The sequence below is a fragment of the Gekko japonicus genome, unplaced genomic scaffold (genome assembly GCF_001447785.1).
Source record: "Gekko japonicus isolate JY-2015 unplaced genomic scaffold, Gekko_japonicus_V1.1 scaffold153, whole genome shotgun sequence".
NCBI lineage: Eukaryota > Metazoa > Chordata > Lepidosauria > Squamata > Gekkonidae > Gekko > Gekko japonicus.
Window position 1 is genome coordinate 551,781 of NW_015175360.1, and position 23,896 is coordinate 575,676.

Sequence of the window (23,896 nt, forward strand, 5' to 3'; positions counted from 1 at the left end):
AACATAGCTGGCAAAAAGTGCAGTGTGATCCGCGATAACTTGCTAATGGATAAAGATGCTGTGATGGACACCAGAACCAAAGGTGGCGACAGCAAATCTATCTGTATTGGGAAGACTGCAAAAGCACTCATCTTCCTCATGGGCAAGAAGGGAGTCCATGGAGGCGCTCTTAATAAGAAGATGCATGACTTGATAGCCAGCATGAAAGCAAAAGGCAGCTAAAGCCAGACTTGCAGCTCCATCACTTTTCTCCTGGCTCAAGGATGTGGGGGAATTATCGTTAGCGTAAAATAAAAGGCGTTTACCCAGCTTTCCCTTGTATCTTTTGTGAGGTGGGATGGGATTTGTCTGTTGCTCTAAATGAAACTGGTTTCCTTGGGGAAAGAGCAGACCTGGGGTTGTTGTTTAAAACTATCTCTAGAAGGCAGCTTCTCCAGCTCAGTATGAATTGTTGTACTAAACTAGAGATGGGAAGGGTAAGATAGAGAAGAAGGTACATGGTGATCTTGCTAGCCCCTGTGTTGCCACTTGGACTAAAAGGGTTTGGCACAGTCCTCATGTCGTTTAAAGATTTCGGGTACACAGAATCAGGGAGAGCTGGCTGGCATCAAATGGCATGGTGGTTGAGAGTGTTGGACTAGGACCTGCAACAACCTTGTTCAAACCCCTGCTCTGCCATGGAAGAAGGCATTCATTATTAGTGACTTTATTTTTTAATTCTATCACTGGCCAATTAGTTGCCAGAATAATTCCCCTGCCTCCTCGTTAGCTATTCTGGCAAAGTGCACAACTCTAAGTTCTGTCTCTGCAGACTACAAACTGAAGGAAAGGTATCATCATTACTCTTCCGCCTTCTTTGAAAAGTGATACTTCTAACTTGTTTTCCCTGTTTCGGCAAAAGAAAATCTCATTCATTGGTGTTTCACAGCCCCCAAGACAAACAGCAGCAAGCATAAGAAAACAAAACAAAACCCCACATGTGGCTCCCTGACGAAATTTAGAAACTAAAATGTGCATGTGTATATGTACACACACACACAAAAATGGGCCCAGAGAACTCCAAAGAATTTCAGTTCCAGAACTGGTATTCCAAATCTGTGACTTTTATGGTAGGCTCTGATTTATTCTGTAACGGGTTTGCACACAGTTTAAATGAAAGGAAGGCTTTGGAGTTCTGTGCAACACTTCTTTAAGGTCTGAACATTTTTGAGAATATATGAGGCACTTAGCCAAGGCAAACTGAAGGTCAACAGTGGACAAGCCTAAGTATACTAATAACAAACGGGGGGGGATTGGGGGCAGTAGCGGCAGTGGGTAGCTCAGAAATGTGAGTTGTGTGGATTCCATTCCCACCCCCACTTGCTACTGTCGCCAGGGCACATTTTCCGGCTCCTGCCTGGAAGCAGCTAATGTGAGAGAACAAAGATGGCCTCTTCAACCAATGTGTCCACTGCATGTACAACTGCAGATATCCAGAGCCAGTTGTCTCTCAGGGTGTGTGTAGATCCCATGCATGTGATTAGAAACTGTACATCATTCTCATATATTTTGTGGGACATACAATAGACACATACACACAAATGCTTTTTCACTGGCAAAGCAGTTCTTGTGTTCCAAAGGGGAAATCCCAGGAACCATTTTAAAATGCACGCAACACAGAGACTGATCACTTGAATGGTGTTCTCCGGGGGAGGGGAGAAGCACAAGGGGGTGGATGTACAGGCAATCAGCCTTGCCCAGTGGGCCAAACCACAAGCCTGGGAGGGGCATTTGAGATTGGGGAAATGGTGTGGATAAATGAGTTCTCGATCGACAGCAATAGTAGTTTCCTCTCCATTGCACTGCTCCGAAGCTTGAAGAGCAACTTCCCCTAGAAATCTTTCAGCAACTGTTTCATTTAGCACACTTTGCTCCCAAAGCCCATAGGCAAGCAAGGCAAACTAGTTTTGCAGCTTTCTTTGCCTTGCAGGTGTTTTCGTGCTGACCATCCAAATTACTGATGTGATCTGTTGCACTGACTGCTTATTGAATAGCACCCATTGTTAGTTACTATGAGGTTGAAGAGCAACTTCCCCTAGAAATCTTTTAGCAACTGGGCCAGTCAGCAACTGTTTCATTTAGCACTCTTTGCTCCCAAAGCCCATAGGCAAGCAGGGCAAGCTAGTTCTGCAGCTTTCTTTGCCTTGCAGGTGTTTTCGTGCTGACCATCCAAATTACTGATGTGATCTGTTGCACTGACTGCTTATTGAATAGCACCCATTGTTAGTTACTATGAGGGAATCTGCAGAATTACAGAAATACGATTTCCAGGTATGCTACACCATAGCCAGGGTGTGACTTACCCTGTTCAGACAAGATGACAGGAAACACCAGTTTATTTTAGGGAGAATATACGTTTAAAATCTAATTAACATCCCTTGATAGTCTTTAGCAAATGTAAATGGTTTTTCTTCAGTAGAACAGTAACTCCTCTTCCAACATCCATGGCTCGTAAAGTTAAGAGCTTTTTTTTAAAGGCTGTTAGGCAAACCTCTTACCATAAGAGATGTGCAATATAAATTTTCCTTCCTATACTTTGTCAAATCCTGAGTAAGTTTCCACAGAAAATTAATTTAGACCTTTAGAAATTTAAATGGCTTACAGTGATCACCCTGAGGGGAAAAAAGTCTAGAATTGGTTGGAAAATATATCACCCCTCATTTACCCTAGGTTCATATCTTTCCTGTTTTCCCTCTGGGTTTTTTCTTTTCTTTTCTTTTCTGAAAAGGCTGGTTTGGTTACTGCTCAAGGTGCTTTCATGTTACCTTTTTAAAAATTTAGGCAGACTTACCTGTGCTGGGATATGATGAAACACATTTAACATGATGGCGGCCACACTCAAATGTCATGACAAACCTGTTAGTTTGTGACAGGTATGAATGTAGCTTGTGGTTGGTTTCAGGGATGGAGATTTGGCCTGAACCATGGTTTGACCACTATCTACTCAAGGCAAGGGTGAATGTAGCCCTGGCATCTTGCTGGAAAGGGGATCCAATTAAAATGGTCTCTCCATGGAGACTCATGGATTGTACTGCATTCTAGAATGCTTTGGAGGTATTTTAGAATTCCAAGCTTGGCATGTGAAGCTCCTTATAAGAACATAAGAGAAGCCAATGTTGGATCAGGCCAATGGCCCATCTAGTCCAACACTTTGTCTCACAGTGGCCAAAAATACCTGGTGTCATCAGGAGGACCTGGGGCCAGGACACTAGAAGCCCTCCCACTGTACTGTTGCCCCCCCCCCCCAGGCACCAAGAATACAGAGCATTACCTGCCTCAGACTGAGAGTTCCTAACTATACCTTGTGGCTAATAGCCACTGATGGACCTCTGCTCCATATGTTTATCCAGTTCCCTGTTGAAGCTGTCCATGCTTGTAGCCACCACCACCTCCTGTGGCAGTGAATTCCATGTGTTAATCACTCTTTGGGTGAAGAAGTACTTCCTTTTATCTGTTCTAACCCGACCACTCAGCAATTTCATGGAGTGCCCACGAGTTCTTGTATTGTGAGAAAGGGAGAAAAGTACTTCTTTCTTGACCTGCTCTATCCTATGCATAATCTTGAAGTTACCAACAAAGTTGCCCCTCATTGACCCTTGGGGTATAACCAGGCCTCCTAGTTTACCATGGAGCTGTGTGACCTGAAGAGAGCTGGGAGACAGATTTGGGTTATATTGGATCCAACATTACTGCTGGAGAAACAAGTCAATGCAGCTACCAAAAAAACCAAACAAACCACTTTCCTTAAACTCAGTCAAGCACAGAAGATGGCCCCCTGCCTTAACTTGGCCAATGTGGTGGCTGCCTGGATCCACACGATGGTTAACATTGAGACTAGACTATTGTAAAGCACTCTATATAGGTTTCCTGTCAAAATCAAACTTGGAGACTCCAGTTGCTGCAGGAGGAGGGGGAGGAGGGGGGAGGAGGAGCTTGCACAGTTGTCCCATTCTGCATCCACTCCATTGGAAGCCCATCAGTTTTGGAGTTTGGTTCAAGGCACTGGCTGTCACATACGAAATCCCTCATGGCCTTGGTCCCTCCTATCTACAGTACCTCCTTTCCTCTTCACTAATCTGAGTAAAGCCTTCTGCAGTTTGACTGAAGGCTTCCCAGACAGAACCTTTCAATCACAGTCCTCCTCACAATGAGGGAGAAAGACGGGGAGCATACAGACATGAGAACAAACTGCCTTTATATTCATCACAAACAAGCAGATTTGTTATGATGTTTGCATGTGATCTTTCTGGTGACTTGGTGTTACAAGATACCAAAGATTAATTTAATTCATTTGAATTTGCCTCCCCCCTTACTTAATGGGACCGTTTGTGGGAGGGGGTTAAATATTTCTGGTTTTTAAAAATAATGTTAATTTTTTTTAAAAAGTATCCCTTATGTTTTCTATAGAAATCTTAAATATTCACAACACTCTTTTAGCCTTAAAGTACTGCTGTCTTTACACTACTAAACAGATTTAAAGCACGTAAGGTGTGATCTGGAGCAAGTCTCTTTCTAGGAGGAAAGGGGAAAATGGACTGCCGCAAGCACCTTCTTACTTGGCTTTAAAGCAATGACAGGGAAATCCACAGAATTTGGCCTTGAGTTTATCTTGAGTTACTTATCCCTGTTTTTGAAGAAACCCGGAGTCCCAGGTTTTGATTCTGTAGTCTTATCACAGCAACAGGTCCCATGCCAAACTTAGAGCAAAGGTGTGAGCTGTAAGACACCATGGCTCTTAATATATTACTGTTTCCTACACAAGAAAATGGTTGTGTTTTAATGCATAAAATTTAACAGGGCAATATTTGCCATTGATAAAACTTTCAACTTGCCACTGTGTTCCTGTGCTAGAAAGTACACAACACTACCTCCACACATGACAAAATACACCATACAACCTGCACTGACTAAAAAGTTAACCCACAAAGAGGCTCTGGTTCCTACATGTTCTGAGCAGATGTGCATTTGCATGTGACTCAAATTGAATCTGATCAATGGTACAGAAGTAGTAAAGCTTTTGGAGCAATTTCTCCTTTTCACGTGTATTCTAGCCCAATGCTTGTGAACACAAACCCCTCTAAACAATGGTACACTCAAGCCACACATTGTATTCCTTTTAGCTAACTGAATAGATTATCTGCCAATGTCCATCTTGTTTGCAATTGGTTAGTGTTGGAGTTTCAAGTTGCTTACACTTCAGTCATTACAGAGTTAAGTGTTGTTTGTTAGGAAACAGGATGTTACGTTACATAATGTATTCTACGGCGGGAAAGTTTGTGGGAGTTGTTTAGCCTAATGAAGTGACCTGTAACCTTTGTATTGGTCAACTAACAACTTGCTTGTGGAAATGCTTTGATCTAGCATTCATGTATTCACAAAGTTTATGGCTTTTTGTGTGAAGCAGACAGGAAGCTCCCTCTTAGAAGCCCAAAAAAAGATAGATGTAGCCGTTAGCATAGTAGTACTGAAAGTAACTGCAAGTATGTAACCTTTTCATTTTATTTCTTTTATCCAAAGTACCTTACCCATGCTTTATTTTGTTTTGTAGTAAAGATATTTTTCTTTTACTAATGTGACTCTTGTGTTTGCAAAACAATCATCGATCTTGAATCTCAGAATCCCAACAGTTAGCAATTGAACGGATGAATAACAAGGTTTGTAAAGGAGGACACTAAATTTAGAAAAGCTAGAACAGGAGGGGCGAGCCACGATCAGTTCACATACTTTAAGAGCTCCAGTATACGAAGTCAGCATTCCTCTAGATTCTGCAAAAAGCCAATGTGCTTGCTTCTACGCACTCTTTCAAAAGCAAGTTTTACTCATTCTCAAGGGAATTTGAATTTTTCACAATAGAGGGCACCCGAGAACAATAATGTTTAATAAAGCAACTATTTAAGCTTCCACGTTCCAGCTGGTTCGTCTGTTTGCAGCAAAACCAGAAGATTCGCATGGCTCCCTAAAGAATAACCAGTTTATCACAGCAAGCATAACACTTTTGTAGATTTGTTAGCCTAACAACTAATTCATTAGTCTGAAAGGTGCCACAAGCCTCACCAAAATTGGTTATGAGAGTAAAATATGTTTCAGTCAGATAAAGCCAGAGGCGGTTTGTGTATTCCCATTTTTAAATGTGCATTTTACATCCTTCTCATATGTAGACTTGCCTGCTTGGCTGACAATTATCAGGACATGGAGGTGAATGAGAGAAATATAAAGCACTTTAAACCTGCTTCTGCTTTGCAAAAAATCAATATAGAAGATAATCAACTCGGCATATAAGTGAATAAGAAGCAACAGTAATATTAGGGCTCTTTCATCTTTGGCGCAATGTCAGAGTTAAAAGGTCTTGGCTGCTGCTACCAGATGATTTCAGAGGCGTCAAAGTGAATGTGGACTCGCAGAAGCCTTTACTTCACTAGGATGACTACCCACTCCACTACGTTAAGGCCTCCCTACTGTTTCACTGCAAAGCAAATAGATCAGTGAAGCTATTGGCTGCAGACACATGTTTTTCAGGGAATAATTTAAGAACAAGACAGAATAGCAGTGGATTGGATGCCATTTAGTGGTGAGTTCCTCTGCCCAGTTATTTTCTTCAAGCAGCAGAATATCCCTCAAAATGTCACCAATGAAAATAGGGAAACCTATGATGACATTCCAAATCTCATAGCAAGGATCACCCTCTGAACCCCGCTCTGCCCCAATTACATGTGGCTGAAAGTTTTACTCCACCTTCTCTATGCTGTATTCAAGTTCTCTCCAGTTGCCTTCTTGCACTGAGTTGCACATAAAGTATAGGAGCATTTTATTTTTTGGGTGAAAAATATAATAAAACACATATAATTGTCCTACAACATGATGCAGTTCTCTGCAGTTGCCTTCTTCCATTGAATTGCACTTAAAGTATATGAGCATTTTGTTCTTTGGGTGAAAAATGTAAGAAAAGATATATAATTGTCCTACAATCTGATGCCAACAGTTCAACATATGTAGCAGTCATGTGAACTGGCAGGCTGTCCACTGTATGACGCCTTAAGGTTCACGCACATGCATTGACACTAGAGATGACGCATGGGCTCCCGTCTTGGAGATTTAACATCTGCAGATTCTAGTTGAACAAGCTGAATCCTGAAGAATGACAAGTCTAGCAACCCACAGTAAAAATTTTAACAAGACATCCACCAAGGGAAAAATGGGAACGAAATAACTAACAGGAAAAAGAGATCAGTTGGAACCCATGGAGCAACCCAGAATGCTTACAGAAGACAATCCGCACATCAGATACCCATATGGCTTCATACAATCCCCAACAGCATTGCAAAGTGGACAAGGATGTATGTTCCCATCTGTCATGGGGAAGAATATGCATGTATATCCATTTACTCTCTAGAGTCAATGCATGGCTATTGGCCACAGGTGTAGTTGTATGTAATACATGAGTATGTATGAGCCCATCTGCCCACTGAGATCTTCCCAGGGCATCTGTGTGTCATCTTCAAAGTTCACTAGATCTGCCATGCTCAGAAAAGCTTGCCCAGCTATGGCAGCAGCTGTTCTGGTCAAGAGGATACCCACTTCAGCACGTTTCCAAAAGTACTGCAAAACCTTCTTTTCCTAGGCGGCTTTGAAATTGAACTGACTTGAAATAAAGTGGTCTGGTTGAGAGGGCAGGCAAATGACGTGAGGTCAGGATTTTTCTTTATGGTCCTTCTGTGTTTATAATTTTAAAATGTGCTCATGCAGTGTGGCTTACACCTGCATTGGCAAGCCACCTTGAGAAATCATTTGATTGTAAGAAAGACAAGGTATAAATATTTCAGTAAAATAAAATAAAGACAGGTGTGACAGAAAGACTTGTGTGAGAAATCTTACATTGTTCAAGAAAGTTTACATTGTTCAGTCAAAGAAAACTCATTAATGAAAACCAGTTTACACTCATATTGTTCTGTAGTTAAATCTACTTAACATTTAATTTTCCTTGGAACACAAGTCTTTCTTCTTAATACACAAATTTGTTAACAATAGGTCAAAACCCCAGCCCTATGGTATTTTGTTTCAAAATAAACATGTTCTCACATAAATACTTCAAGACTGAAAGTGTGAGTATCAAAAAGTACTTATCAGCTATGATTTGGGAATGCAAAATTTTGGTTCATCTGCTGTCTACATCACACACAGTACCTCTCCTTTCAATCGCATCAAGACTGTTAGCCCCAGAAATCTAGCTTAGTGCTTAATATATTGCACAGTGAGATGTGCTTGTGATATCTTATTTTTGGTGTCTAAGCATTGGCATAGAGACCACCTTGATTACATGCTGTGAGCAGATTTCCCAGTCCTACATATACAGACAACTCTTGAAATTACTATACTGCTACTCAGTATCCCATACCCACAGCAGTTTCCTTAGTGAACATAAACATGGTGTGTGTCTTGTTTTTTACAGGTTCATATAGCTTGATTTGCTGAAGCATCTAAACATATGGTTCACGTGGCTTGAAACATCTTAACGTATTTGCTCTACAGGCTCTTTCTACCTTGCCCCCCTTGGTCTCTGCTTGTGATAATGTTCCTGAGCACATGGAGAGAGCTCCACATGCACAGACTCCATGGCAACTAGATTCAAGTCCAGTAGCACCTTATAGACCAACAAGGTTTGTGGGGTATGAGCTTTCAAGAGTCAAAACTCCCTTTGTCAGACTCTACACTATGCAAATGTACATACCCTATGAACAATTCCGATGAATGTTGGTAGCCAACTTGCAGGAATGGCTTGGTAGCCAAACTTGCTGCTACAATCCCACTCCTTGTCCATTCTGAAAGGAATACCATGGTTATGGAAAGGGCTGGACTATACTAGATACCATTTTATTATTTCATCCATATCTTGCCCTTTGTCAATAAGCTTGAAACAGAATCCAACCCAATCTACTAATATAAGATGTAGGACACCTTGCTTCTTACACAGTACTGGTTTACAGTGAAGGCGCTTGGACTACCAGTCTGGTCAAGGCATACTGGAAGGGGTCAAAGAAAGGGGCCATGGCTCGGCTGTGGCGCATCTGCTTTGCAGGTTCAATCCCTGGCATCTCCAGTTACAAGTATCAAGCAGTAGGTGATGTGAAAGACCCCTTCTGAGACCCTGAAGAGCCACTGTTTGTCAGAGTAGAGAATACTGACCTTGATAGACCAATCGTAGGATTCGCTATGAGGCAGTTTCATGTGTTCGGATATTTAGCTTCCTCAGTAACTGCCCCTTTGCCTCGCTAAGAGATTTTCCAAGCCCATGTTCTGAGAGCTTGTCTTCAAAGGATTATTATTTTATTATTTGGGAATAATAGAGAATTTCACCAGTGTGGCTTTTACCATAATATCTGAAGAGAAGGCGCACCTGAGGAAGTTTCCTTTCTGTGAACTCCCTAAAGATCTAGGTCTCGCCAAGTGTCAGCCCGGCAATCCTACTATGGAGGCCTACCTCCTAATGAGAACCAGGCTGCAAGGTAACTGGACTCAGAGTCTGAAACACAGTAGATGTTCCTAAGCTTTTGCCTTGCCTTTCCCCCCTTTCTGATAAAGCAGTCTCACTTCTCCAATCTCTCCTGAGGCTGGCCCAATTCTGGCAGTGTTCCCTCTATACCAATAGTACACAGAGACACCACAGGTGCAGCTTTCCCTGACATGGAAAAACAGTGATAAGGAAGACTCCCCCTGTGGAATACCAGATCTTTCTTTCCCTCTATTTTCTTCTTTATTTTAACCATTCTCTCTCTCTCTCTTTCCCCCTCTTCCTCTGTAATCCAAGACTTTGACAAAAGGGCACTCTGACTCTCTTTTTAAAGGACAAGATCTGACTCAGGCTAATGAAAATGTTGTTCCTTTGGTCTGACTCATTTCTTTGATCTAATATTAACTAAACGATTTCTGACAAATGACAAATGTAAGGAACTGGTTCAAGTCAAGCCCTCCAAACGTCCTGGTTTGATCCATTTCTTATTGCTGAAATGCCGTCATTTCCAAAGGTGGCATATGCACCTCCGCGATGGCTTCTTTCTTCTTCCATCTTGAAAGGAGTAGACCGTCAGTCTACCGAAACAGCGTTGCTACCGAAACAGCCACACCAAAGGGCGATGAGTAGGCATTGGCTAGGCCTTGCAGGCCGAGCACCACATAACGACATCCTTTTTGCAGCACTTTGCCCACATTCTGGATAAGCAGAAAGACAAATAAGAGCCATTAAGGAACAGGAAAGCACTTCTATTTAACAAGGGTTTCCACAGCAGTAAGAAAAAGGGGTTGGCTGAGGCTGAATTCTCACAGTACCTTTTGATCATGCAGGACAGAAAGGCCTCTGTGTAGTGCCACAGAGTACTGCATGAAGCTGACTGGATGATTAATTCTTGCACTGTAACATTATTATACTTGGGTTAGACACAGGCTAGCCTACCTCAGAGGGTTATTCTGACAATGAAATTGCAGTGAGGGACCATAATAGCAGGATAAAAATACAATATAGTTACTACATGTCAGATCCATACCATGTGAATATAATTTTCTGATATCAGAATTGTTTTACATCTTTGTTTTCCATGCAATTCCCTTACAGGAGACACTTTCCATTTTACTTTATTTTTAGCTCTTTTACCCGGTTCTGTATCTCAAAGGACCCTCATAGGGGCTTACAAATTCAAACAGATTACAATAAATACAGTAAAAGCAATTATCAAAGCCAGCTCAAAACATCGATTAACTGACCCATTCCCAGAAGTATCTTCAAGAAGCACATTTTTATGACTAATTTAATATTCACAACACGAAACAAAAAATTACTACAAGATGACATCCCATACCAAAATGTTACAATAGCTTTGTCCTCTTCCTAGGGGGAACACTTGGATATTCGCTCATGAAATAACTACCAGTTAAAAAAAACAAATTAAAAGTGAGAGTGTTGGAATGATACTGAAATTGACTGCTAAAAACTGCAAACGTCACTCATGGTGGTTGTTTGGCACCTCACTCTTTGCTTATCACAGCCACTTTTTGCTTTTCACAGTAAAGAGAAGCAGGAGGGACAATGAGGGGGAGAGAGAGATACTCAACAGATAAACTGATGGTGGCTTCTTCCAACCAGAGGAGATAATATATATATTGCAGATGAACTCAAGCTAATCAGAATGTTGTTCCTTTGGTCTGACTCATTCTTTGATCTAATATTAACTAAACGATTTCTGACAAATGTAAGTCAAGTCAAGCTGGTTCAAGCTGATGGTGGCTTCTTCCAACCAGAGGAGATAATATATATTGCAGCTGAACAGCACCATCAGCGTTTTTATACACAGTGCTTACAATATACATCAATCATTATGGTATTGTCTTTGGCTCAGGGAGGGTTTCCTTGATTCTGTACAGGCAGAAGTGGGTCCTCTTTGCTTGCCATTTTGTTCTCTGACACCTTCAGACTGGGGGGTGGTTACCTTGCTCACCTTCTCTTAGCAACAAGCAGTGCACCTGAAGGAAGCAGGGGAAATACTTTGCTTCTTTGCTGCTGTGGGGGTGAGAGGGAATAGAGGGAGACACTTTCCTCTCCAGTGAAAGGCAGGGCCAAATCAGATGAGATGTGACAGATAAGAAGAGCCCTGCTGGATCAGACCAATAGTCCATCTAGTCCAGCATTTTGTCTCACACAGTGGCCAAACAGTTCCTCTGAAGGGCCAACAACATGATGTTGCTTCCTAGCTCTGGGATTCAGGGGATTACTGCCTGAATATGGAGGTTCCCCTTAGTCACCATGGCTAGAAGCCATTGGCAGACATCCTCCATGAATCTATCTAATCCCCTTTTAAAGCTGTTCATTCCTGTGGCCATCACTACATCCTCTGGCAGGAAATTCCACAGTTTAATCACTCGCTATATAAAGCAGTATTTCCTTTTGGTTGTCCTGAACCTACTGCACACCAGCTTAATTGGAACTCGAGTTCCAGTATTTTGGGGAAATGAGAATTTCTTTGTCAATTCTCTCCACCCCATGCATAATTTTATAAACCTCTATCATGTTCCCCTCCCTCTTAGTCATCTCTTTTCTAAACTGAAAAGTCCCAGACTCTTCCACTTTTCCTCATAAAGAAGGTGCAGGTGTGTGTGGGGGGGTGTCTCCTGGTTTTGGGTGCTCCTCTCCACCACCACCCAATTACCCTCCCAAACAGGCAAGAAGCTGGAAATAAACGTGACATGCCTATGTGACCCAGAAGTTACATAGGCATGTCAGGGATCTTGGGGTGGGGCAAAACTATATGGTAGAAGTTTACCCCAAAACCAGAGCATCGCCCCCCAATGTCCCTGCTTCATTTCCAGGTTGTGTAGGCACATTGTGTTTATTTTCAGCATTCCTCCCCACTCCCGATAAGTTCATACACCCCATTCCCTGCTGGCAGGTCCAAGGGACCTGGGGACCCTAGAAGGTCCTCCAACCCCCTAATCACATTGGTTGCCCTCCTCTGTACTCTATGTTGAGGAAAGATCCGAGATCTCTATATAAGATACCAGTGACAAAGCTCCACGTTTTCTCAAAAGCTTTAATTTTATTTAAAAAGAGCTACAGAGCGTTGGATCATGGCTGCAGTGAGAAGATAGGTATACTTTTGAATCCCAGGCCTAAAGGGCAGTCCGCATATTTTTATCTCAGTATCCTTCCATTCCCATGTAAAGAAGGGGCAGGCTGGCGATCTGTTTCTAAAGCGAAATGGAGAATGTTTGTAGGCAAGGGGAGCCAAGCCCTCCCTGGCACCCCTTCCCTGTGACCTTGCTGTATTTGATTGGTTGGTTGCAGTATTTTGCTTCTAGCTCAAGTCCAAAACTGGAAGTCAGCTGACCACAGCCTGGTATGGCGAAGCCAGAGGTCAGCTCTCCTTACCTGCGAGCTCCAGGCCCCCCCTGCACACATTTCACTTGAGAAGTCTAGCAAAGAAAGACAAAAGCCCTCCTGTCTCTACTCTGCCAGTGGGATTTTCACAACCTCCAAAATAGTGACACTTTTAACTACTGGCCTGAAATTTGGCCAAGACAGGAAAGAAAAGGTTTCCCAGTCGGGAATGTGCTTCTCACTGAAACCAATGGAAATAAAAAGAAAGATAAATGCTGGTAAAGAATGGAAACGAATGAAGGCGATAAGGAACACATGAACATGAAAACTAGAGAGTTGGTGAACAAAGTCACAAATGCAATGTATGTGGATAGCACCACCTAAACAAATCCATAAAGAATGAAAAGCCCGTGACCTGGACCCGGTTTATTCATTCTCTGACATGGTTGTTGCACTGGCGCTGCAAATACTTGGCACTGAAGGCACTTGGAATGAAACTCTCCTCAACCCTAGCCATTTCCTTTCCTCTAGGTTGCCTCAGGGCTGTATTATACAACTTAACTGTCTGTTTCGATTGGCCATGGGCCAGATCATCACAGCAGATTTTGATTAGAGCTCCCTTGTTGATCTTTGCGTGAGTTAGAAAGATGAAGAAACAACACACTCCTGCAGAGAGAACTGATGGAGGGGGGAGTAATTCAAGGGAGGGATAGGCAAGTACATTTTTCAATATGGCCAGGCCATCTGTTGAACAAGAGACTGCATCACACCGACATGTTTGTTGTACGATAACTGCAGCTCTTATCTTATGATAAATATTCCCCCTTGACATCAGCTAACGGGGATGGAGGTTTCTGAGCATAAACATGCAGTGCCTGACTTCCGAGGCACGCTGATCATATGATCATCCCTTGGTAACAACTTCTGGAATGGGTTCGTAGGAATGGGTTCCAATAATGCACAGCAAAGGTAAAAACCTATATCATAGCTCAGACTTCTTGGGCTATTGTCTTCATGTGTTAAAAAGACAGTGTTAAAAAGGAAGAGACAAGATATGAAGGAAGCTTCAGGCAATCATGTGATGCACAGATGACAGCTGGTGTGGTGTAATTGTGAAGGCTAGGATCTGGGAGACACAGGACTGAATCCCTACTTTGACATGAAAGCTTCTTGGGTGACCTGGGGCCAGTTTGTCTCAGTCTGACCTACCACACAGGATTGTCGTGAGTATAAAAGTGGAGGAAACAATGATGTACACCACCCTGAGTTCTCTGAAGGAAAGATGGGATGAAATTGTCATGCTGATAAAATGGGTGGTTGGATGATTCCCAGTCCTTATTCTAAAAGGGATATTACCAAATATTTTCAAAAGAATTTGCCTAGGAATGAAGAGTCACATCCTGGATTTCCTACAGCCATCTTGCATTCAGCCAAACGGACTGGATAGAAGTGTTGGCTTCTTAGGGCACTGTCAATCAATGTCTTCAAGGTCCCTTTCCTTTCCCATTAACCTTCCAATTGACTGAAGGGCTTACTTACAGCCTGATCCCAGGACCTGCTGTGCTGTGCAAATGAGCAATTCAAATGGGATACACCAATGATTGCACCCAGCACACCTCCGTAACCAGGGTATTATGCCAAATATCAAGGGATGTTCAGTTATTCTTGCAGACTAAACACACCTATACATAGAATCATGAGGTCACATGCACAAGATGCAGATCTCCTGTTCAGTGCTTCCCCTTTGGCATGGAAGAGAAAGGTATAAAACCTGCAGGCTGGCACTCTCTTATCCACAGCCATTGGTCATGGAAATGGCACTTATCACCAGATCTCCTCCCTGACCTTGGGAACATTACATCACATCATTTGACTTGGCAGAGATGGTACAATAAAACGTTTGTACCTTGGCCAGAACAATGGAACCCTCATCTCAGCAAGGACCAAAGCCCTTCCCAAAACAGATACACAACACTCCCAGCCCCCCACTTGAGCTTAAACCCTCTATACAATGCAGCAGTATTTGTAAGGCAGGATGTGACTCTCTCACCAAGAGTTGTAGCAAAAGGCTGCAGATTGAGATCAAACACAAAACTCGCTTTTGTTGGCTGTGCCTGCTGAAATCAGATGGAGTTGGTCAACAGCCCTACAGCTAATTCATATAAGATACAAGACTTCACACACATCTAGATATTTATTACACAGTGGCTTGAATCACAACTTCCTTTCCTGCCTGTAGAATCCACTTCCACCCATTGAAACTGTGTGTGTGTGTGTTCTGGCAATTCCACTGCAGAGCACTGCTTCACACACGCATCCACACTGTCCCCAGGGGTCCACTGACAACGTGATTTCGAGGGGAGGGCACAACAAGCTATAGAGGGAGGGGGAAGCAGGAAATTTCTCTTCATCCCCAGTCTGCCAGGGAAATTTGCTGGGTGACCTGGGCCCAGACATGTACTTTCAGTCTAAACTACCTCACAGGGTTGTTGTGAGGATAAAAGGAAGGAGAGGGGAACACTGCAAGCCACTTTGGGTCCCCCCTGGGGAGAAAGGGAGATTTTAAATGAAGTAAGTAAATAAATAAACAACTCTAGTACCACTCTGTTTGTGCGAGAAAAGAAAAATGGTATTATGCAAGGATGGAGGACAAATTCCAAAGCAGCACTTATTTTTGAATGTAAAAAATTAAAATAAATTATTAAATGCAAAACATTCTAGAACAAGCCTCTTCCTCCATGCTGCACCTCCACCAGAAAAAAACAGGACTTATATAGGAGAAAAGCCCATCTTGCCAGGTCCCTGGGAATACAGCCCCCTCTTTCTCCCATCAGAGGTGGTGATAAACAGAAGGGATGTTGCCTCCTATGACAATTTCATTCATTAGTCAGAATTTTTTTAAAAAACTGTCAAAAACACATAACATACCTTTAAAGGTTGCTGTGAGGATAAAATACGAGCAGAGAACCAGGTACAATGCCCTGAATTCCATAAAGGAAGAGTGGAACAAAAATACCTAGACAGATTTGGACCCACTCGTAGAGGAGTTGTGCAGTTCTGCTCATTTGGGCATCTAGACACCAAACAGGATTGCCAGCCTCCAGGTGGGGTATGGAGATTCCCTGGAACTACAACTGATCTCCAGACCACAGAGAGAATTCCCCTGGAGAAAATGGATCCTTTAGACAGTGGACTCTATTATTTATTTATTTAATTCAGTTTGTTTATTTATTTAAATTCAGTTTATATTCTGGCCCTCCCCGCCAATGCGGGCTCAGGGTGGCTTACATAGAATTTTCTATAAATACAATTAAAACTCTATGGTATTATACCCTACTGAGGTCCCTCCCCAAACTCTGACCCTCCCAGGATCCACTCTCCAAATTTTCAGGAGCTCCCCAACCTGAAGTTAGCAAGCTTAATAACAAACTGGAATACCTAGCAATTCAACTATACCACAGGGATCTGCACATGGGGATGGAAGCACTTAATTTTTCTTCCCCTCCTGTGTGCCACTCTCACTCCTCACTAGAATATCTTCCTTCGCCACAATTTCTCCCCAGCTCACATTGACTACACAGCCAGCCAGCCAGCCAGCCACAGAGACTTTGTAGTAAAATTGTACAGAGTACAAATTGTAGTTGCTTCAGAAATCTTCTTTTCAGTGAAATGGATGGATGTATCGAACAATTTTTTTCCTGGAAAACAGTTTCAACATAACCACTGTGCTGTCAGTTTTCTCCCTTTCTATCGGCTTTAATTTATACTGTTCGTTACACTTTTCTTCTGCAAAAGTATGAGAATTGTTGAGCTTGGTAGACCTTTTACTTCTATTTGGAAAGAGAAATAGAGCCACTGAATTGTAGACCAGTTTATATTGGGAGGTTGGGTTTCCCTGGAAAGAATGGAAATACCGCTGCTTTGACATCAAGCCTCCCTGAAGAATACCTACAGTAAAAGACTGATTTCAGTGATAGCTCCAGCAGCAAACCAGCAGTTGTGCCTCGGATCTAAAAGGAAGGGGAGTTTTCTGCATTTAAGCTCTTTGCTACTATTGGGGGAGGGGGAGTCAGGCCTCATACTTCTTCCTAATTGGAATGCTGTCACAATAAGGATGCCAAGAGAAACGCAGCACAAAGAAATGCAAAGCATCTGTCACATGGAGGAGCTTAGAGTCTTTGCAAGATGGAAATGACAGAGCTCTCTTTTGATCTGTGTGAACACCAGCTTCATTAGCGCTCTGATAGAACTTGGTTCTTCTAAACAGGAGAGAACAATTCACCAACTCCATCATCAGATTTAACTAATTATTTCTTTGGCAAAGAAAATTCTGTTTTGTGCTGGAAAAGCACCCTTCTGCTTCAAGAATTGTCCAAAAGATATCTCGTCATATCTCAGAAGCTACGCAGTGCCAACCTTGGCAAGTACTTGGAAGGGAGACTTCTAAGCAATACCAGGGCTGGGATGCAGAGGCAGCCAATAATAAGCCACCTCTCTGAAATGTCTAAGCCCCATTAGGGGTCGCCAGAAGTCGATCATGACTTCCAGGCACATGCACACACACAAAAAAAGATTTGTCCAAAAGGTCTCACACAGACCTAACCCAAAATGCTGAAAAATTATTGCACTGTATTGGTACTTTCCCCCCCTAATCCCACCTTTCTTCCAAAGAGCTCAGGACAGCATACATAGCTACTCCCATTTTATCTGGGAGGGGCTGTGGCTCAGTGGTAGAGCATTTATTTATTTTTTTGCAGACAACAGGTCCCAGGTTCAACCTCCAGCATCTCCAGTTTCAGGAATCTGACAACAACGATCTCCACCTGAGAGCCTAACAACAGTGACCATGGTGGACGAAGAATCTGATTCAATATAAGACAACTTCATGTATTCCTGCCCACATTAACATCTATTTCTATTTATTTACACCCCAATTGTCTCCCCAGCGAGGACCCAAAGTGGATTACAAGATGGTTCCTCACCCCAGCAATCCTTAGGACCACCAATTGTCTGGAGAGAAAAAATGTCCTGTTCCTTTCATAAAGGCTTAACAGGATGTTATATTTATTTATTTAAAATATTTATTTGTCTGCCTTTCCCCTGAACATTTCAGGACCCAAGGCGGTAACCATACCATCAAAACAATTTCATAAACATCCAAAACAGTAGACATAAAACATTTTAAAAGACCTATGCGCGCACACCTCATGCCCTCACCAGTCCTCTTTGCCCATGCTCAGGCTGCCTCCAAAGCTCTTTGGAACAGCTCTGTTCTGCAGGATCATTGCCAGGAAGGTAGGAGCCCCAAGTCATGTGGTCCCCAGATCACGAAGGCCTTTAAAGGTAAGTGCCAGTACCTTGAACTGAACCTGGAAACTAACTGGCAACTAGTGAAAGGATCTCAAAATAGGAGCAATGTGCTCCTGCTGGCTAATCACACATAACAAACAAGCTGTCCCATCTTGCACCAGCTGCAGGTTCCAGACTGTCTTCAAGAGCAGCCGCATGTACAGCACATTACAGCCACTCAGACTTGAGGTTACTTAAGTATGGACCATTGCAGCCATTTCAGGAGTCTGCAAATAGGGAGTAAGCCTCCTAACTACATGTAGCTGAGGAAAAGCATTTTTGCCCTCAGTGACACCTGTTTCTCCAACAGGAGACCAGGATCCAGCAAGACTCCCAAGATCTTAAGAGAGTCTCAAACCAAAGCTAGTTTCCAGTCCAGTAGAACCTTAGGGACCAACAAGATTTTTAGCATACGAGCTTTTGAGAGTAAAAGCTCCATTTGTCAGATAGGGAGCTTTTATTCTCGAAAGCTCATACGCTAAAAACCATTTGTCTCCAAGATGCTACTGGACTGGAATCTAGCTGCTCTATGGCAGATCAACACAGCTACCCTCTAACACTATCAGCAAAAGCTGTACACCATTGAAGACAGGGAGAACCTTCCCAAGTAAAACAGCCAATGTCATCTCTGTCCTGTCTGGAATCACCTCTCCTCTCCAGCCAGCATCATCTCTGTCTTCTCTGGATGCAGCTTCAGTTTGCTCTCCTGCAGCCACGTGGCCACTGGATTCAGTCACTGGGTCAGGACAGAGACAGCAGCAGCTGATGGCTTATTCAGGATAATCTACAGCATATTGAGAACAGCCTATTCAGCAACTGTGGATGATCTCATTAAGGGGCCTTGGTGGTGGAAGGCTGCTGTCAAGTTGCAACCAACTTATTGCAACACCACAGGATTTTCAAGGCGAGAGACATTCAGCCAAGCAGGCAGCTGCTGCCTGCCACTGCGTAGCTCCCACAGGAACAATTCAGCATCTCCCACTGCAACCTTTTGTGGACAGTCTGACAGGACAGACTAATAATTAATTATAATTATCCTATGGCAATGTGTGTAGTATAGCCAGGAGATCCAAAGATTGTCTGGCAGCCTTAAGTTCTATCCCTTTAGCATTATGCACCACTAAAGTGGCAAGCTAGACTTGAGAGAGCTCTGAAAGAGCTTTGACTGACCCAAGGTCACCCAGCTGGCTTCATGTGGAGGAGTGCGTAATTGAACCCGGTTCTCCAGATTAGAGTCCATCACTCTTAACCACTACACCACGCTGGATCTCACTGGACAGACTGGAACCGTCTCAGTACTGCTCTACCCAGATCCATCTTACCTTCCAGACACCTCTGCAGTATCATTGGCTCACCCATATGAAGACTGTTAACAGACCTAATGGCAAAAATTTACTAGGTAATGTTATATACCTGCATGCCATGAAAAACTAGAAATGCTCATTCCTACACATTAAGCCTCTATTAAAGGGACATTTTTTTCTCCCAGATCCTAGTCCAGTACTCTAACCACTACAGAGTTATTTTTATTTTTCAGATGGGGAACAGAGGCCTGGGGAAAAACATTTCACCCAAAGCCATCCATGAATAAATGAACCATTTTTTGATTCCTGGTATTTTCCTGCACATACTCGAGATGGTTGCATGCCTGTTAGAGATTCCTTAGCCCATGCCCTTTTGTTCTCAAGACTACCTAATGTACATCCATTTGTTTGTTGTACTTTTTTACATATTTGTACCATCCTTCCAGGCAGGGTAATCAGTGCCCCCCAATACCTTTTAATGCAGTCACCTTTATGGGTGTAAAAGGGATGCTTATCTATATTACTGTTTTTTAGTCCAGGATTAAGGGGTGGTACTTCTATCTTATAAAAGGTAAAGGTTTCCCTTGCTCGAAAGCTAGTTGTATTCAACTCTAGGGGGCGGTGCTCATCTCCATTTCCAAGCCGAAGAGCCAGCGCTGTCTGAAGACGTTTCTGTGCTCATGTGGCCAGCGTGACTAAACGCCGAGGCGCACGGAACGCTGTTACCTTCCCACTGAAGCGTTCGAACTACTAGGTTGGCAGGAGCTGGCGCTAGAGACGGGAGCTAAGTGCGTCATGCAGCACTAGGGTCTCAAACTGGCAAACTACAGACCTTCTGGTCTACAGCTCAGCATCTTAACCTTTAAGTCACTGCGGCTTCTATCCTGAGCCAGTATCATAATGCCCCTGTACAAATTGATGGTGCAACCTCATTTGGAATACTGTGTACAGTTCTTGTCACCTAGGGCTGCCGCGGGGGACAGCGATACGCGTTGCACCGCTGCCGCCAGGATGTGACGCTACGCGTCGCTCTGGCAACGGGTCTGTTTGGAGTCCAGTTTGCTTAGCCAGTTTGGTGTAGTGGTTAAGAAACTAGAATGATAAAAGGGTTGGAACACGCTTGGGAGACCACCTATGAAGAAAGGTTAAAGCGCTTGGGGCTCTTTAGCTTAGAGAAACGACGGCTGAGGGGTGACATGATCGAGGTTTATAAGATTATGCATGGGATAGAATAGATAGAGAAAGAAGTACTTTTCTCCCTTTCTCACAATACAAGAACTCATGGGCACTTGATGAAATTGCTGAGCAGTCAGGTTAGAACAGATAAAAGGAAGTCCTTCTTCACCCAAAGAGTGATTAACACAGGGAATCCACTGCCACAGGAGGTGACGGCAGCTACAAGCATGGACGGCTTCAAGAGGGAATTAGATAAACACATGGAGCAGAGGTCCATCAGTGGGTATTAGCCACAAGGTATAGATAGGAACTCTCAGTCTGAGGCAAGTGATGCTCTGTATTCTTGGTGCTTGGGGGGGGCAACAGTGGGAGGGCTCCTAGTGTCCTGGCCCCACTGCTGGACCTCCTGATGGCACCTGGTATTTTTGGCCACTGTGTGACAGTGTGTTGGACTGGATGGGCCATTGGCCTGATCCAAAATTGGCTTCTCTTATGTTCTTATGACCTGGATGGCCCAGGCAAGCTCTACCTTAAAAGCTACGCTTGGGAGACCACCAATAAAGTCCAGGGCTGGTATACACAGGCAGGCAATGGCCAATGACCTCTGAATGTGTCTAGCCTTGAAAGCCCTACAGAATCGCCATAAATTGGATATGACTTGATGGCACTTTCCACCCCCACCCCCCAACCATGTGGTGTAAAAGAACGTAATTTTGGGTACACAGAATGATTACTGGGATGGTTACAGATCAAGATGGATAGCAGTGTTAGTCTGTCCGTAGCAGTAGAAAAAGCAAGAGTCCAGTAGCACCTTAAGGACTAACAACATTTGCGGCAGGGTGTGAGCTTTCATGAGCAGTGACTCTTGAAGGCTCCTACCTTGCCCAAATTTCGTTAGTCCTTAAGGCTCTACTGGACTCTTGTTCTTTTCTACTACTAGGATGGTGGTGGTTGTTATTTTTGCTGTTATGTCACAGCTGACTTATGGTGACCCCACAGGGTTTTTAAGGCAAGAGAGGTTCAGAGGTAGTTTGTCATTGTCTGCCTCTTCGCCATGACCTTTGTATTCCTTGGTGGTCACCCATCCAAATACTGCTTGCTTAGCTTCTGAGATCTGAGAGATCAGGCTAGTAGCCTGGGCTACCGGAGTCAGGGCTACTAGGATGGCTAATGCGTGGTAAATGGAGATTTTTCTAATCATTTAGAAAAGAAAAAAGGAGTTCTATAGCACCTTAAAACCTAACAGGCTTATTGCATTGTACACTTTTAGCCTTTAAGGAGCCATAAGACTCCTCTTGTTGCTGCAGTAACACAGTTTGTTTGCAGGATCCTTGCGAACTGAGGAAAGACTCTAATCTGCATTGGTGCTAGTTAATAGTGGTCCTTTGGGGCTTCTTTACACTAAAGCAGCGATGCTACCCAATTTTTTTTGTAATGCACTGCCCTGTTTATCTTAATGACTGGCTCCTCCGTTTTGATTTAAAAAACAACAACAGGTGATGCTGGGCCCTGGGTGTTAAGACCTATTCCCGAATGAATTTCAGTTTTGTATATATTTGACACCTGATTCAAATATATGCTGAACTGAAGCCAAAGCTACCACAGGAGGAATCCTCCAGTTGTCTGCTTCTGAAAAGCCTCTGTTTCCAGCTTGGCAAGCACAATCGTGTCAACCGTCCAAACAAACCGAAAAGCTAACGTCCTCCCGCCTCCCTCCACTCCCAATGAGCGACGCCTACTAAACTTCAACCATAAACTTGAACTTGGAGAATGTTTAGATTAGATTAATGCACGTCCACTGATCGTGACTCATGGGTAGGGGTTTCTGGGCACTCCCCTTCACCCAAAAGGACTGCACGAACCTCCCTTGCTTACATGGTTTTCTATTTGTTTATAGGGCGATTGCAGCTTGACCCCAAGCTCAGCAACCGAAGGTGGCAGAGACGGGACGACCCAGAGCCCGATTCTCGCCAGCCATATAAGCAGCACAGTCGTTGGAGGCGCCGGAGATCTTCTGGATCTTAGGGATCGCTCTGGATCCCACGCTGGCGCGCAGCTCCGACTCGCCCGTCCCCAGCCTTCTCCTCTCCCCTCGTCACGGCTTGCCCCTCACCTTGCCGTATTTCCTGAGCTTCTTCCTGCGCTTTCTACTTTTGCGCTCGGCTCGCTGCGCTTGCTGCTCCACGTCGGCGCCGAGCGGCTCGTACTTGTCCGGGAGGATGGCAAACGCGACTCGCTTGGAGGAGCCCCCGGAGCCTTCCTCGGCGTGGCCCTCCGGCGCCCGCTTCCCTTGTTGCGCCTCCTCCTCCGCCTCCTCTTCTTCCTCGAGGATGGCGGTCGTGTCTTCTGCGGGGCCCCCCCGCCGGAGCCCCCGGGCTCTCAGGGTCCCCCCCACGCCCACCTTGGCCCCGCCGACGGTCATCATGCTCGGACGGCCTCTGGTTGCGAAAGCCAGAGGCACCTTTGCTCTTCCCCGCCTAAGGTCAGGCGGTGCCTGGCTGAGGGAGGCCACCGGTGGAGCTCGAGAGAGACGTTCGGAGCAGGCTGGGACTCGGCTGGGCCCCCGCCAAAGCCCGCCCGCCTCCCCGCCTGGAGGAACGGGTTGAGCCACCACCCTGCTCAAAGGCCCAGCTCCAAACTATTTACAGCACCGCTTCCCCTCGCACCGAGAAAGCACTTCAGTCCGGTCTAAAGAGCCGATGCAGGCTGAGAGGAAAAAACAACAACACGCGATACATGGTATTGTTAGGAGAACAGCTTGAATTCTTTTCCTCGCCGCCAGACTTCTGTGTTCCTCTGAGAACTCTGCAAACAGTAATGCAAACCAGATTTCTCCCTTTTTTATCATTTAGGCCAGGATCCAACAGAGTTGGGCATGCGAACTCTGCCATTAAATTGAGCTGCTAGCATTCAGCAAGCCTTCACAAGTATCTCTGAGCCCTTTTAAATTTGTTCCCTTGGAAAATACAGATCTTCCCTCAAGAAAGTAGAGCTGATGTTGATGGCCTGATCCATAGGATACAACTGTTACAGGATGGTTGGAGCTGTGCCTCTTTAAATTCCAGTGGGTATGTGGTCGCCAATTCTGGGTTGGGAAATACCTGGAGATTTAGAGGGATGGAGCCTAGGGAAGGTGCGGTTTGTGGAGAGGAGGGACCTCAATGGTATA

At 44.1% G+C, this 23,896-nt stretch overlaps 2 protein-coding genes across 2 annotated transcripts in view; one reads left to right on the top strand and one right to left on the bottom strand.

Moving 5' to 3' along the window:
• Positions 1 to 222, top strand: part of PFN3 (profilin 3) — a 407-nt gene extending 185 nt beyond the window's left edge. The window contains exon 2 of the mRNA XM_015425355.1: positions 4 to 222. Coding sequence (XP_015280841.1) covers positions 4 to 222 — 219 coding nt within the window. The remainder of the gene's footprint in view (positions 1 to 3) is intronic.
• Positions 223 to 9,379: 9,157 nt separating this feature from the next.
• Positions 9,380 to 23,266, bottom strand: LOC107122320 (chromosome unknown open reading frame, human C1orf115). The gene is made up of 2 exons (XM_015425378.1): positions 22,841 to 23,266; positions 9,380 to 10,242 (listed from the first exon to the last, which is right to left on the bottom strand). Exons 1-2 carry the CDS (start codon positions 23,150 to 23,152, stop codon positions 10,123 to 10,125), a joined length of 432 nt encoding a protein of 143 aa, XP_015280864.1. The 5' UTR covers positions 23,153 to 23,266; the 3' UTR covers positions 9,380 to 10,122.
• Between the last annotated feature and the right edge of the window lie 630 nt (positions 23,267 to 23,896).